The sequence below is a fragment of the Dryas octopetala genome, chromosome 1, assembly GCF_963921425.1.
Source record: "Dryas octopetala chromosome 1, drDryOcto1.1, whole genome shotgun sequence".
NCBI classification, from domain to species: domain Eukaryota; kingdom Viridiplantae; phylum Streptophyta; class Magnoliopsida; order Rosales; family Rosaceae; genus Dryas; species Dryas octopetala.
In genome coordinates, this window is record NC_141366.1 from 21,479,668 (window position 1) to 21,495,563 (window position 15,896).

At 34.8% G+C, this 15,896-nt stretch overlaps 2 protein-coding genes across 2 annotated transcripts; both read left to right on the forward strand.

The window, feature by feature from the left end:
* Positions 1-700: 700 nt before the first annotated feature.
* LOC147299094 (protein WHAT'S THIS FACTOR 1 homolog, chloroplastic-like) lies at positions 701-3,333 on the forward strand. Its single transcript, XM_086253519.1, has 2 exons — positions 701-1,049; positions 1,420-3,333. The coding sequence occupies exon 2, from the start codon at positions 1,426-1,428 to the stop codon at positions 3,001-3,003; it is 1,578 nt and encodes a 525-aa protein (XP_086109645.1). The 5' UTR covers positions 701-1,049; positions 1,420-1,425; the 3' UTR covers positions 3,004-3,333.
* Positions 3,334-9,926: 6,593 nt separating this feature from the next.
* NAC090 (NAC domain containing protein 90) lies at positions 9,927-11,333 on the forward strand. The gene is made up of 3 exons (XM_086244491.1): positions 9,927-10,129; positions 10,265-10,554; positions 10,746-11,333. The coding sequence occupies exons 1-3, from the start codon at positions 9,970-9,972 to the stop codon at positions 11,067-11,069; spliced, it is 774 nt and encodes a 257-aa protein (XP_086100617.1). The 5' UTR covers positions 9,927-9,969; the 3' UTR covers positions 11,070-11,333.
* Positions 11,334-15,896: the final 4,563 nt, after the last annotated feature.

Sequence of the window (15,896 nt, forward strand, 5' to 3'; positions counted from 1 at the left end):
TGGGCCCAATGGGCTAGGCCCAAAACTAGTACAAACACTTGTAATTCACCAAGCATGGGGGGCAATATCCACTTTTTTTTTTTTTTTTGGTCTGAAGCAATATCCACTCTCAGTGCTCTCACCTTGTGTGAATTTTTGTTGAGAAATAGATGTCAAAACAAACTCTTGATTTTATGTGGTTACTTTGATTGTTATATGAATTATTCAAGTCATTCCCAAAGTCTATCTTGGCATTAAGCACCATGAGTAGGGGTGTGATTTGGATTGAAAAATTCGAATCCGACCAATTCTAATCCGAAAATTTTCAATTTCGGAACGTCTGAATTAAATTCGAAATCTAAAAATGTCAAATTCTAAAAATTCCAAAAAAAATGGATTGAAATTAGAATGTATCTGTAAATTCCTATCCAACCCTATTTTCGATCCAATCCGTCCGAAATACACCCTAATGGATGGCACAATGGCATAATTGACACTGGGGTGTCTGTGTGACTGTGTCTTTCATTTTAGTAGCTTTGGAAAGATTTTTATGTTTAGGGAAATTATAAAATGCCACGTGTCAGATTATTATTGTCTGTTTGTATAAGATACTGTGGGCCTTCCCACATATAAAATCCCCAAAGTATCCTATCAGACATTCAGACTCCTACTACTACAGTAATTTTCCCTATCCAATTTTCATTTTCTCACACAGTCACACCCCCACTCCACCCGAGCCCTCTGCCTCTGCCTTGCAGCTCAGGCCAGCCTCAACCGTCTTTCTCTCCTCCATCTTCGTCTTCTTCAGTTCTTCTCCATCCCAAAACTTCCTAATATCCCTAAACCCCAAAAATCATCACCTAAGTTTCTGGGTCATCCTCAGTTTTTTCATCTTTCTTCAACAGACTCATAGAAGCCTTCATCTTTCTCTGTCTTGCCTCGTACCTCTCTTTCATATCAACTGCCCAAAATATCCTTATTTCCTAATCTTTTTCAGTCTTCCATCTTCAACCTCTGAAGTCTCAAACCCTCCTCCTTCATCTTCGACTGTGCAATCTCCAGGACCCAAGGTTTGTTTTGTTTTGTTTTTTGTTTTGTTTTTTTTTTTTTTTAAATAACATGTTTGGAACTTGGAATATGAAGAACAAAAATATGCTTAATGAGTAATAGTTTTGTTTAAATGTATATTATTATCGTTTCCCTTTAGAGTTTTCTTTTAGTTGAATTCCAGTTTGTTTATTGAGTTTAATTTGGATGGTATCCTCACTTGAAACTGTTCTATAAAATTTATACAATTAATAAAAACCATGCTTGTGTTAAATGCATGAGGACTACTAGCTCTTTTGTCTATGTGGTGTGGCTTTGTTGTGATTTTTATGGATACTATGATGAAAAACAACCTGATTTGTGGGTTTCTTTTTTGTTTTTTGTTTTGTACAGGTCAAAATGGAACCAATGCTCTTGTTTTCTTCAACCAAAGCCTCACCGTCCACTTCCTTACCCTTCTTTCTGTCATACAAATCTCCTTTTCTTCAAAAACCCCAACAATTTGTGAGAACCCATTTGTCACTCTCAAATATACTTCCAGAAAAGTCACAATTTTGGGGCAAGAGTGTGGTTTTACATGAGAGAGATGTTACTTTGGGTAATCTGATAAAAACCCGTGTCCCATTTGGGCCAATAAGGTCTGCTGTGAAGAGAAGGAAAGAACTTCCCTTTGACAATGTGATTCAAAGGGATAAGAAGTTGAAGTTGGTTTTGAAGATAAGAAAAATTTTAGTGAGCCAACCTGATAGAACTATGTCACTTAGAGAGTTAGGTAGGTATAGAAGAGAGCTGGGTCTGAAGAAAAAGAGGCGATTTATTGCATTATTAAAGAAATTCCCGGCAGTGTTTGAGATTGTTGAAGAAGGGGTTTACTCGTTGCAATTTAAATTGACCCCGGAAGCAGAAAGGCTTTATCTTGAAGAGTTGAAGGTTAGGAATGAGATGGAAGACCTGTTGGTTGTGAAGTTGAGGAAGTTGCTGATGATGTCATTGGATAAGCGGATTTTATTGGAGAAGATTGCCCATTTGAGGAATGATTTAGGGCTTCCTTTAGAATTTCGTGACACAATTTGTCATCGATACCCACAATACTTTCAAGTTGTTGCAACTGAGAGAGGTCCAGCATTAGAATTAACTCATTGGGATCCTGAGCTTGCAGTTTCAGCCGCTGAGTTATCTGAAGAGGAAAATCGAGCTAGAGAATTAGAAGAGAAGGATTTGATTATAGATAGGCCTCTCAAGTTCAATAGACTAAAGCTACCAAGGGGACTTAATCTTTCCAAGGGTGAGATGAGGAGGATATGCCTGTTTAGAGACATTCCTTATATATCCCCTTACTCTGATTTCTCAGGGCTGAGGTCAGGTACAATCGAGAAAGAGAAACATGGTTGTGCGGTTGTTCATGAGATTTTGAGCCTTACTATAGAGAAAAGAACTCTTGTGGATCACCTTACTCATTTTCGAGAAGAGTTTAGATTCTCTCAGCAGGTGAGGGGCATGCTGATAAGGCACCCTGATATGTTTTACGTATCCTTGAAAGGAGAGAGGGACTCAGTTTTCCTTAGGGAAGCATATCGTGATTCTCATTTGATAGACAAGGATCGTTTGTTGATCATAAAGGAGAAGCTTCGATCTATAATTGCTGTTCCTCGGTATCCAAAAAGAGGTTCTCCCAAAAGTGAGGTAGATGGTGTAGAAGTTACTGATGAGGAAAAAGATGGAACTACTGTGGAGGGAGAGGAATGGTCTGATACTGATAACTTTATGAGTGATGATGGGTTTGACAATGATGAAGATGATGATGTAGATGATTGGAGTGATGAAGATGATGATACACCCCCAGATTTTGATGAAGATGGGAAAACATTGAACATTGGAGTGAGCAAACCAATTGAAAAGGAAGACAAATCGACTAAGAATGATGGACAGGTGCTTGTTCCAGTGTTGCCAGATGGTCGGCCAAGAGAGCGCTGGTAAATTGACAGATCTGTTAGACTCCGGTCTGAATATATTCACCTGAGAGGGCTCGTTAGTTTTGAGCCTGAAATACTGTAGGTGTTCAGTCCTACTTGAAGGAGAATTCAACATACTATCTGCAAGGCTCTCGAACCTGTTACCAACGCAAGGCATGGACCTTTTTCCTTGTACTTGAGGTTTAGTGAAGTGTTCTCTGGAAGATAAAGGCATCAACTACAAGTCTTATACTCCTCTATTGCCTTATGTAACAGAGTCAGATTATTTTTTTACTCTTCGTTAACTGAAAATTTTGTGGGAATGAAAAGTTGCAGTCTATTTTAATTAATTCTTCATTCTTTTTGGTGATATAGTGATCTAAAGCCTGTCAAATTGCTCAACAGACATCATTTTCATTGTCTTAAAGAGAGTGCTTCAAGTTTTTTGATTCTTCTTTTCCTAGATTTTCTTAGCAGCCAAACAGAAAATTTCATGATCAATTATTCTTCTTTTGTATCAGTGCGAAATTGAAAATTTCATTATCAATTATTCTTGAAGTGTTTGGAAGATTCAGGAAAATGCAAAGGTCTCGGACAATACTACTCACAGGCATTATGCATATCCTGTATTAGCCTACACTACTCCATGGTATGACTTATAAATCTGTTTGGCCATGCTTTATTGCATTTTGTTATTTTCTCTTTAAAATTTAGCTTTTCATATTTTATTCAATAACATACTGTCTGAACCTAAATACAAAATGAATTTCTGCTAATTTGGAAATGAATTTTTCTGTAAATGAATTCTAATGTTTGGAACTGAATATTGAATAGCATAATTAAGTGTTCAATATTTTCTAAATTGTGATGTGGTGACAAGTTCAGTAATGTGACTGGATTTTTTATATTCCAAAATCCAATATATGAAGCTAATGTTGCTAAATTCTGATAGAAGGCAGAGTGAACTGGTTGCAAAGTTAGACTGTAAATGGTTTCAAAGCTGCTTATGCCATGAAAGATGGGGCCGAAAGACCCTGAGGATGGTGGTCTCTCTCTCTTTTGCTTTCCACTGATCTTTATTTCTATACAAGAATAAAGGCCTCTATTTCTTACTTTTCAACAGGGATACTATATTGTAGTTTGTGTGTTGAACACAGAATAAGATGTTGGATAGTTTTAAAGAATTAGTACCTGCGCTTGGATGACTGGCAAGATTAGAGAATGAGGTTTGAGGAAAAAAAAAAAGGCAATGAAGTCATGAGAGAATCTGCACATATTTGAAAGATTCCACTAGCTCTAGTTCATATTTCAATCAAAATGGGATGAAAGAGCCATTGATAGGTACCATTGTTGAAATGGGTTGAGACAAGAGCATAATTATTGGTTTTCAGTGACTGATTCCCTAGTTTTATGAGTCTATGGAAGAATATTATATGTTCTTTCATGCTTTTATCAGGACTCTCATATAGCTATGTGGTCAATTCTGTGCAGGAGGGCTCAGGTGCCTTGTCTGTTACTCCTGGGGTTGCTGCTGCAACCAGATTGGGTTTATTACTGAGGTCTGGCTGGTGAGTCTATTGCATACTGATTTGGTCTTCTCTTTCTTTTGGTGTGAAATGGATTTTAGGCTGACAGCACTAGTTCAGTTTGTCAGCAAGAAACTCCCTTTTGCTGAGGCAAGATTCCAATTCTTTTTTGGACTTTGAAGAAGTTATTTGACGGAAGGTTTTCTGGGTCTGATAAGAAAATGTGTGACAAAATGCATTCTTTATAAGTCAGACCATATAATATATTGACCAAAACTAAGTAAGTCAACTGAGGTATAATTTTGAGCTTGGAACATTAATCAAATTGCAATAATTGTTTTAGTGAATAAAATTATAAAAGTCAAGCAGTTTGGAAATATTAAATGAATAAGCAGTTTCTAGATTTCCTTAACTTGATTTGATAATCTTTTAGTTCTGACCCTTTATCATATAAAATTATTGGGAATGTCCATTTCACCATTTGCCTTCTCTGTCCTTCTTGTGCCACTTGTCCATTACATACACTTAAAACTATGCATGTAATGTTTAGAGAAAAAAAAAAAAAATTTCATTCATTCCATATCTACCCTTAGAAAGTCTGTAGTTTTTTATTACTACCCAGCCCACTTGGGCCATTTCCAACGGTCCACCTTTTCATCCCAGCAGAAAAGTAAAATAAAAATTATATAAAATAGAATATATGGTCCTATTAATTATTTGAGTTTTTATTTATTTTTTTTACTCCAGCTGAAAATAAGCCAGATAACTTAGTCCATGTACTATAATAACTTCTAGTCTGGTTTATTTTAATGAAATACGCGTGACAGGGAATCCACCGAATACTCAAACAGTATCGAGCACTCAGCACTATTTATTAAGTACTCAAAAATTATCACTGTCATACAATAACAATAATTGTCATTGTGCAACAGTATCTATTTGAACTGTATAAAAATAATACTTATAAATATGCTTTATGTTTTTTCTTATATAAACATGTCAAAAACTAATGAAACCAACATAAAACATACAATTCAAGCTTATGAAGTCACATCTACCTGTGTTATAATGTAAAAATGACTGTTACTAATTGACACTATCCAGGTAGTTTAAAAAAAAAAACATACTGAGTGTTTGGCACAAAAAACACGGAGAAAGTTATAATGTGAGTTTTTTTGTCATAAAGTAGACATATTTATCATTGTAATATTTTAGGTGGATTTAGTTATCATTAAAAACTGTAAAATAAGCTTTAAAATAATTTATTGTAATTATTTTTTTATTTTTAATTAACTCTTCAACAAAATCATTAATTGGATCAGAGTCTTTTCTCCTCCCTATTACGTCTCCTCCATTACTCCACCATCTCCTCCTCCTCATATTTCAAATCTATAAAATAAAAAATAAAAAACAGAAAAAAAAATAATAATAAATCCAAGAATTTTGCAGCACATCTGCATATCATCTCCTTCTTCTTTCTATATCATATCTAAAAAAAAAAAAAAAAGAGCAAACCCACATCTGCATATCCCTCCCTACACCCAACCTCGTGCCCACCTCTCTCTTCTTTTTCTTCCTTGTTTTTTTTTTTTTTTTTTTCTTCTCCAAATTCTGCAAAGCAATGGTTTAGGTGGGCAAGTTCGAAGCTGAAATGGAGGTGGACCTCTTCCTCTGAAGCGCAACGGAATGAAAAAATTTATTTTTTCTAAACATTAAATGCATAGTTTTAAGTGTAAGTAATGGACATGTGGCACAAGAAGAACTAAGCAAATAGAGAAATGATATTATTTGACAATTAGTTTCGTATTGATCAAGTAAGAAATGATATTATCCTTGGAAGTCCTAACAAGATCATGGTGTCTTTATAATCACCCCCACCATGATGTCTGGGATTCGAGGCTGTACATCCCCTATGAGGTCTTCAATTAGGTGGGTCATACCTTTATTAAAAACCGAATTAAAGGTTGCTGTATATTTTCTTGGCCATTTGTGAGTAAATGGATCCATTTCATACACTTTCCAGTTTCGATTTCTCTCATTGAGTATGTAAAATGGTTGAGCGATAATGTCAATTCAGTTCAAGCTTTATTGATCTTGTGTCAATAATTGAATTGACATGAAACAGTTTTGCTGTAATGGTTCAAATCAATTATATAAGTTAGTACTTATTTTTTTTTAATCACTATTTATATATTTTTTTACAAATTAAAATCTATAAATATAATTATTTTAAAAATTATACAATTGAAAATGTCTCACTAAAATCTTTCAAATGATCCTAATATTTAATATTTTAAAATCATCTTAAATTAATACCCAAAAGATATTAATCTCTACAAAAAAAAAATTGGTAAGAGTAAAAATATGGGAAGAATTTTGGAAAAAAAAAAAAAAAAAGGAAAGAGTTTCGACCAATCAGAAGTTGCTAACTTTACACTCTCTCTCCTCACATGCATTTTATTTTTCAAGTGGGTCTAGTTTTTGCGTTTGTGAAGTTAATTTCAATTTGCATGTCAATTTCTTGACTCAATTCTTAACTTTTAGCACCTATGTCATTTTAATTTTTTACATTAACACTCCATTACAAACTTTTTTTCTTCAAAAATGTCAATAAACTAAAATTGAATTGACATTAACACTCCATTACAAACTTTTTTTCTTCAAAAATGTCAATAAACTAAAATTGAATTGACATTGACAATCCATTACACATGCTCTTTCAATCTTATAGTTTGTGGGTCTTCAAAATCTTATATGAATTTTTTTTTTTTTGGCGAGGAAAATCTTATATGATTTAAAACTATTGTAAAAGCTTCAAAACCCTATAATTTTGTGGTAAAGTTGAAAATTTGGAGAAACACGTTGATGGAAGTTACAATTTGGACCAACAAAAGTATAAAAATGAAAGTAGAAGAAAAAAGAAAAAATTACAGCGACGAAATCACGAAAGTGTAAATTGGGTCAAACTACAAAGAGAATTATTATGAAAAGTCAAACCCTCTAAAAGTCAGGCATCACAGGGCTACAAGCCCAAAAGACCCCACTGAAAAACCTTGACGCGGATAAGAAGAGGTAAACAAAGAGAAATTTGTTTCCCAAGTCCGCGTGTACGGATTGGATTTTTATGGCATACAAGATGTTTTCACTTTATAAGCATAAAGTATGCATCGAATTTAGATTTATGTCCCCCTCAGTGCCCTACAAGACTCGGTCTTTCATAAACTCAACACACATTAGACACTGCTTTCTTTCTACTTTATTGTCATATGCTATTTATTTAATAAACCAGAGGTAAAGAATGAGTCTATATGCATTTTTTTTTTGTCTCTATCAATTTCAGGTCTCTTTCAATTTGATTTTGGTTGTATTTTGGTTAATTTCTTTTTTCCATATTGATGTTGATGTTTTGGTGTTTTGTACTCCCGTCCGCCCCTGCGTACTTGCTTATGTTACTTTTATATGATATTTAATCCACTGATCGACTTGACGTAGACCTAACTAGTTATATAACTTATAAGTATTGACTAAAAATAGGTTTAGAAAAAATAATGTGTTTTGTAAATATATTGTTTGGTCAAGAATTTGATTTTTGTTTATCAAACGATTTTGGGGAAGGTTGAATTTGAACTCGAATCTAAGTATAAGTATAAGTATAACTATTAATCATTAGATTGAGTTATAAACTTCTAGAATTAACAGTAGTCTTCTCAATATTTTACTGTGAATAGATATTGGAATAGAAAGGACAATAATTTTATTTTTCATTAGCATCCTCGTAAAAGCATCCTCGTAAAAAGTAAAACTTTGATATAAAGGATATATACACCTAACTTCATTATATTATAACAAATTATTAGAGAAATAAACACGCAAAAAATATATAGAAAATTATGATTAAATATCAAGTTTTAATAATTTTTTGGTATAGCATGAAGATCATATAATATTTCAATTAAACTACTAAATTTAAATGTAGTTTCTTAGATTAAGTCACAAATATGTTGGCCCCTTTGATTTGAGCATTTTTCATTTGACAATTTTGTCTATGAGTCTATCAAAAAAGCCTACATGGCGCTTATGTGGAAGGGGCAATAAACTGCTACGTCATCTTATTTGACAGAACTTATAACGAACTTGACGAAATATGATATTTTGTAAAGTTCGAGGGGTAAAGTGGAAGGAATAAAGTTTCAAGGGGAAAATTGAAAATTGAAGTTACTTTTAGGGGACATTGGCGTAAATAAGCCTTTCATAAATTGGTGCCTTTATGTTTTTTTTATTTTTTTATTTTTTTTTTATCAAATGGTGTCTTTATGGATAATAATATTAGTTGCTTAGTGTCTTTATGGATAATAATCCTCTCCTTTTTATGGTGCAATTATGGAGAAGAATATATTGTGATTTATAGAGGGATGATTAACTTAAATTTAGTGGGAAATGAAGGAGAGAAAAAGGGTAAGGTCTAAAAGGAAGGGACCATTTTGCCCTAAAAAAGGACCCCACGTGATTGGTACATGGTGCTATGCAAACAGAAATTTGGATGAAAAATGTGTAAATTGACGGAATAACCTCAATTGACATAATTAAAAAAGTCAGAGTTTTTAATTTTCCAAATTAAAAGTCTGGGGAAGCAAAATGACATTAAATCCTTAAAATGATGATTTGAGAGCTTCTTTATCTTGCCCCATAAGAAATATTTATATATCTACCACTCAAAATGAGTTAGAATTATGATATGACATTATTAAATAGTTCAATTCCTTACAATATATTATAAAAAAATAAAATTGTCTTGGAATGTTGAAGTATGAATGAACAAATGAACAAAACCTGCAGCACTGAGAAAAATTGAAGCTATTATTAAAATAGACAATGGTATTTAGCCCAACTCTTGTTCCCAAGTTACATAGCATCCTTACATTTACTCTAGATATTGTTGTTTGTTTAAATACAATAGGGTGATGTGGACTTATATCATGTGCCACATAAATAAGAAAGAAAAGGGGTTGGGAAAAAAAGATTACATCTTATCATTTTCCTATTAATTAGTGGAGATCATATTGGAAAGGTTATGTGGACCAATATCACAAACTAATTTGCTGAGGATGCAGATGAATAGAGCATGGAGTGGCACCACAGGGAATAGGCACAGCTGACTTGTTCAAAAGAGTTTTATTGGATGAGAGATAATCATCATTGTCTGCTCAAAATCACAAATGGAATGACATTATTAACACAAAACGACATTATTTTCTAACATAACCGCGTGGGGTCGTGGACGTTTCGACCCAATCCAACCCCATATCCCCAAATTTCCAATTTCACTCGGAAAAGTATCTCTCTCTCTATCTCTCTCCCACTTCATTCTTAATTTTGAACCTCAACCACCTCTATATAAATAGCTCTTACCCAACACAATTGATATTTAATTCAAACACCACAAACATAGAAATACTACAAACTACATGGAGGAGCAGCTGCCAGCAGGTTTTCGTTTTTACCCAACAGAAGAAGAATTGGTCTCCTTCTATCTTCTCAACAAGCTTGAAGGGAGGAGAGCAGATAAAATTGGTCTTGTAATCCCAGACATAGACATTTATAGCAAAGAGCCATGGGACCTTCCAAGTACAATTCTCTTCTTCCCATTTCATCCGCCATTGTTTTAGTACAATTTAGTATAGTCCAGTACAATCCAGTATGGAGAAATGGGTACTAAAAATTGTACAGTAGATGAGTATTAATTTTGTTTTATGATTGCAGAGTTTTCTGGGGAGTTGTGCCAAGAAGACACTGAGCAATGGTTTTTCTTCACACAAAGGCAACAAAGAGAAGCCCAAGGAGGGAGGCCCAACAGGACCACAGGTTCTGGGTACTGGAAGGCCACAGGCTCACCTGGGTATGTCTTCTCCTCAGATAACAGGGTCATTGGAATCAAGAAAACCATGGTTTTCTATAAGGGCAAAGCTCCCACTGGAAGAAAAACCAAATGGAAGATGAATGAGTACAGAGCCATTGAAGCAATGGCAAACTCAACTACTAGCATTCCCCAGGTGTGTATAAATGACCCAATTCCCAGTTCTTCACTCGTCCGAATCCCTTTTTCTTTTTTCTTTTTTTAATATGGGAGGATTCGAACTTGAGACAACGTTGAAAAGAGAAATATCACTAAACCAATAACTAATTGGTATTGCTTGAATCTCTTATTAACTAGTATTGAAATTTCGTTTTTCTTTTCATGTAGTTGAGAAGTGAATTCAGATTGTGCCGAGTGTACGTGGTATCCGGGAGCTCTCGGGCATTCGACCGACGACCATTAGAACTAGCCGGAGCTCAGACACAACATGATCAAAATCAAAGTGAGTGCAGGGGGACAAGTAGTTGTTCTCAGAACAAGGCTACATTAGTGGTGGAGAAAACAAGCTCATCTGAAGAAACTTATTCATATTCAGGAGAGCTTGCTTATGATCTCCCAGAGACTTCTGCAGGGAATAATAGTACTAATTGGGAGATGAATGGTGGTCTTGAACAACCTCTTTGGGAATGGGAACAACTCAATTTTCTGTAAAACCAGAGCCACTTGTAAAACTGCTGCACTACTTGGATAGCTTATAGCTAGGATCATCAATCTATTTGAGGAAGCAGAGCATAGGCATAACTTAATTTAGATGTAGTCAAATTCTAATGTTTTTTTTTTTTCCACCTTTTCTCTTGTCAAGTGAGTCAAGGGTGAAAGTAAAATTGGAAGAAAGTTGAAAAGAAGAAAAATTAGAAGAAAAGTTGTAACCATTAATTCATTATGTGTTAAATAAATAATTATATTTCATGTTTTTTTATTATATGTAACGCTGAGTTGTTTACTTGGTTTAGCTCTAATTTGTCCCACCATGGCCTGTTGGCAACATTTGATTTGGCTAAATGTTTGGCCTTATTCACTTTGAAGATGACCACCTATATTTTGTTCTAAAACGAAAAATGAGATGTAGTGTTCAAAAACCAGTCTTGGAAATTTGAAAGAAATAGCACAACTGCAATGTTCACAAAGAAAAAATAAATAAATAAATCATATTACACAACTCACTTATCAATATTCTCAAAATACTTCCAACTCTAATCTTAATATTTTACTTTTTTTTTTTTGGCCGAGGGGACCTTCAACTGATGCTCAAGTGAAATCAATTACTAGTTATGATGATAGCATTGTCTCCTTAAGAGAGCCATGGCCTCTTTCATCAACCTGATAGCTCCCATGATTATCTACCAAATTAATACAAGTTTGCTAAATTGTTGATCTAGTTCTGTTGATATTGCTAATCACCATTCTTGGCCATAAATTAATGCATTTAATGCCTGCTTAAGTTTCTTGCATTCCTCTGCTTTCCATCCTGCAATTTGAGGCAGAAGATGTGGAAGTTGATAATTAATTAATACCCATTTGCAATTTTAATTAAGACCCATGTGGAAGCTAACCATTTGCAATTTTTCTCCCAACTAGTCGATCTACTAGCTAGTTTTCTTCCTTAAGAGAATGATGTCATGAACAGAGGTCCCAAATTTCAACATTCTTGGAGTATTAATGCAAATGAGCCACCCCTTTGTAGTTGTTTTATAAGTTCCCAATATTTTGCTTTTGGGAATTGTTTGGATAATATAGTTAGAAGAGCTGTAGAATATGTTTCATGTGCTCAAGTTTGATCCATTTCCTCCCAAATAAAAAAAAAAATTTAAAAATCTTATGATTTTCGGACTCATGCTCTTTATCTTGAGCAGGAGAATTCTATATGAACCCACCACATTTGCTTCATTGACCTTCCAAGAGATTATTTTCAAAACTTCCAATTTTGTCCCTCAATTAAATTAATGAAATTAAAATATAAAAAATACAAATGGGTAACCAAAACCCATGAACCCGATGCAATCCTTACTGAACCCCCTCCCCACTTGTATGGCTCACCCTCAAATCTGGAGGCTAGCAAGGTCAATCCTATACTCAACTCCGCTCTCATTATTGATTCCTCTCCCGTGCAACCGCAATACTAGAGTCTCCACCTTGCCTAGTCTAGACTCTATCTCTCTACTATTCCAACCACTGGCAGATCTTAGAATCGAATCGAACGTCATGGGGTCAAGATTAAGAAGTCTACGAATATTTATTTGGCTTATTCGTGAATTTGCCCCCTGAAACTAACTTTTTTTTTTCACTTTACCACCTGAAACTAAAATTCTCACACTTTACTCCTCGAACTTTACACTCTCATCTACACCCTCAACTCCATCCATTATCTGGAGTTCTAGAGCTCCGTTTTGAGTTATCTTTATATGGTTGTAAAGAGAAAATGTATAGCTGCAAAATGAGTATAAGACTGCTAATTTTGGTGAAGGTTTGAGGGGTCAAAAGTTGGGCCAAAGTTAAGATAAAAACTGGGCTAATGGTTGAAATTGACGAAACTTGGCTATTGAGAGTCATTTGTAAAGTTCGAGGGACAAAGTGGGAGAATTTAACTTTCAGGGGGCAAAATAAAAAAAAGGTTAATTGCAGGGGGCAAATCCATGAATAAGCCTATTTATTTTGGATAAAAAAAAATATGATTTCTAGGTGGAAATGTATAATTTCTAGGTTGAACAAACCCTTTTGTAGATAAGCTATTCGAATTTGATCTCGAATATTAGGATCATAATCCGACATTAGAGGACGAAGTCCATGGTCTGCAGGAAGGGCCGCCAAAATTACATCTAACTCACTTTGTTTTGAATATCATGTGAGACTTTCTGTTGTGTCTTCTCTCATTCTCTCCTCTTTCAGACATTTCTTCAAACACCTTGCCCCTGCAACTCCACCAACATTCATGGGTTCAACTGTTCAAGGGGTCAACCACTTTCTTCAAGCCTAGGATTTCTGGGTTCATAGGGTCAATTGACCTCATTGACCCCATTGTAGATCTGCCCTTGATTCCAACACCGGGTACTCAATCACGAATTCTCAATTTAGTGATTCTTATTAAAACTAAATTGATTGTTAATTCCATTTATAAAATTTTGAAATTGAGGATGTCATCATTGAGGATTTTTTTGCTAATAAATAAAGGTTATGATTATTCTTTAGTATTCTAATTTACCTTAAAATATATGAATTAACATGATCATTAATGACTGATATCCTTATCATTTATCATGATTGTTGCCTCCTCTGATTTTTTTTATTAATTGTTGATCGAACACAAATATTTATTATGTGGTTGTGCGGATATTGATGAACATAAGCTTCTAAAATTGAAATGAAATCAACATTTTTTTTATTTCAAGAGGAGATCGATTTTGGGTACACATTTTGGATTTAATTCTCATATTATGTTTTTTTTTTTTTTTTTTTTGAGTTAGGGAGAGAGGGGTTCGAACTTGGGTGCATTGTGGGTAATTCTAAGGTTCTTCCAACTAGCTCATATTATGTTCTTTAATACAAGAACTCAAGGTATTACTGTGTGTAACCTCGTGACATAATGATGTAGTGTTACTAATCTACTTAAATTATAATATATGTATAATTATTAAGATCTAAAATCTTAAACACTAAAGCTTAAATAATTTCTTTAAAAATTGTACATGTTTTATAATTTGAGTGAATTTATACATATATTAGCATGTCACGTGATGTTTTAGTTACATACAATAATTTTAACAATATTACATACGCACACCAACTTTAACATTATAGTAACCTTATTATATATACTTTTATAATAATAATAATATTTATAATTATAATGCTTTACAATATAACTTGCTATTTCTCTATTTTTTTTAGTGCTACTATTTGTATACTTTTTTTTGTCTTTTTGTACACCTCTCTCCTTCATTTATTAAATTACAATTCTAACTCCTAGCCCAAATAATCATAATACTCTCGTTACACATCCCAAACCAACAATCACCATCTCCAAGTCCACACCCACCCCGATCCGACCATCACCGGCGCCGCCCCATGGCGGTGCCTCCCATTCTCTCTCCTTCCTCTCTCTTCTCTCTTGTTCTCTCTCTCTCTCTCTCTATCTCTCTCTCTCTCTCTCTCTCTCCCTGTCCTCACCCTGACCCCACCCTCAGCCACCCCCGCCACTGGCAAGGTCGCTAGGAATGGAGTTGAGGGGAGAGGCTAGGATAGTGCCAGCAAGCCACATTTGTGTAACTTTATAACTTTTTGGCTGCATGTGGCTGTTTCTTTACGTCACTAACATATCCCAGCTGATATGTTTTGTTTTTTATTTTGGGGTTCATCTTCATCAATTGTAGCTCACTTTTAATTTTTAGGAGGGCTTTTAAATTGAATCGGTGACTAATGTGTGCAGAATTGTTTGCTAGCTAGTGAGGTCGCTCAGAAGCTTCCGATCTAGGTCGCCGGCCTCCCTTTCCGTCCAGCCAGGGGGCTGCATGGGTGAGTGACAGAGAAAGTGAGAGGGAAGAGAAAAAGAGAGAGCGAAAGAGAGAGAGAGAGAGAGAGAGAGAGAGAGAGAGAAGGAAGAAAAAGAGAAAAAGGAAAGAGAAAGAGAGATGGAGGGGGAGGAGGTTCGCCGGTGATGAATCCGGCGACATCGGCGGCTCTGTGCAGAGTGGGTCAGGTATTGTGGTTGTTTAATTTTTTTCATTTTCGAAATCAAGGTCATCATCTTCCTCATTACCAGTAGGAGCATCAATCACACTAAGGGCATTCCTCTGAAGCTTCACTTCTATGCCATTTGTATGAACCTGCAGATTCATTTATTGGAACTTGAGTACCATTCTCATGCATACCACAAATGCCAAATGAAATAGAAAAAGATGAACAGATTCACGGGAAACCTTCAGGTTCATGAAGAAAAAAGAGAAGCACAAACCCCGTTCTAGGTAAACCAATCAATCTGTAGGTGTTTAATTTTTTTTTTTTTTCTGTGTAAGGGTGTGGCTGGGTTGAAAAGCGAGAGAGAGAGAGAGAGAGAGAGAGAGAGAGAGAGAGAGAAGGAAAGAGAGAGAGGTGGGGTTGGGGGTGCTGCGCACAGTAGTGCTGGTTTTGGGTGGGAGGTGTGTATTGTTTGGGTGGGGTGAGTGTGTTTTAGAATAGAGATATTTTGGTAATAAAATGAGTGTGCAAAAATAAATTTCAAATTTTAAAAGAGAGTAAGGGATGTGTTGGCAGAAAAAATGAAGAAAATGGTGCGCAAAAAGAAAAAAAAAAAAGTGCAAATAGCATCACATTTTTTTTTTTTTGTACTTAATGCATGAAAGTTGTTCAAAATCAAAATTCAGATCTCCAAAGCTACTTAATTTGCTTAGAAATACTCCTAAGGCTACATGGAAATTCTCTGATGCGTTTCAAGTGTGTATGCTAGCCTTGGTTCTCTCTTAAGGTACAACACAAATACGACAC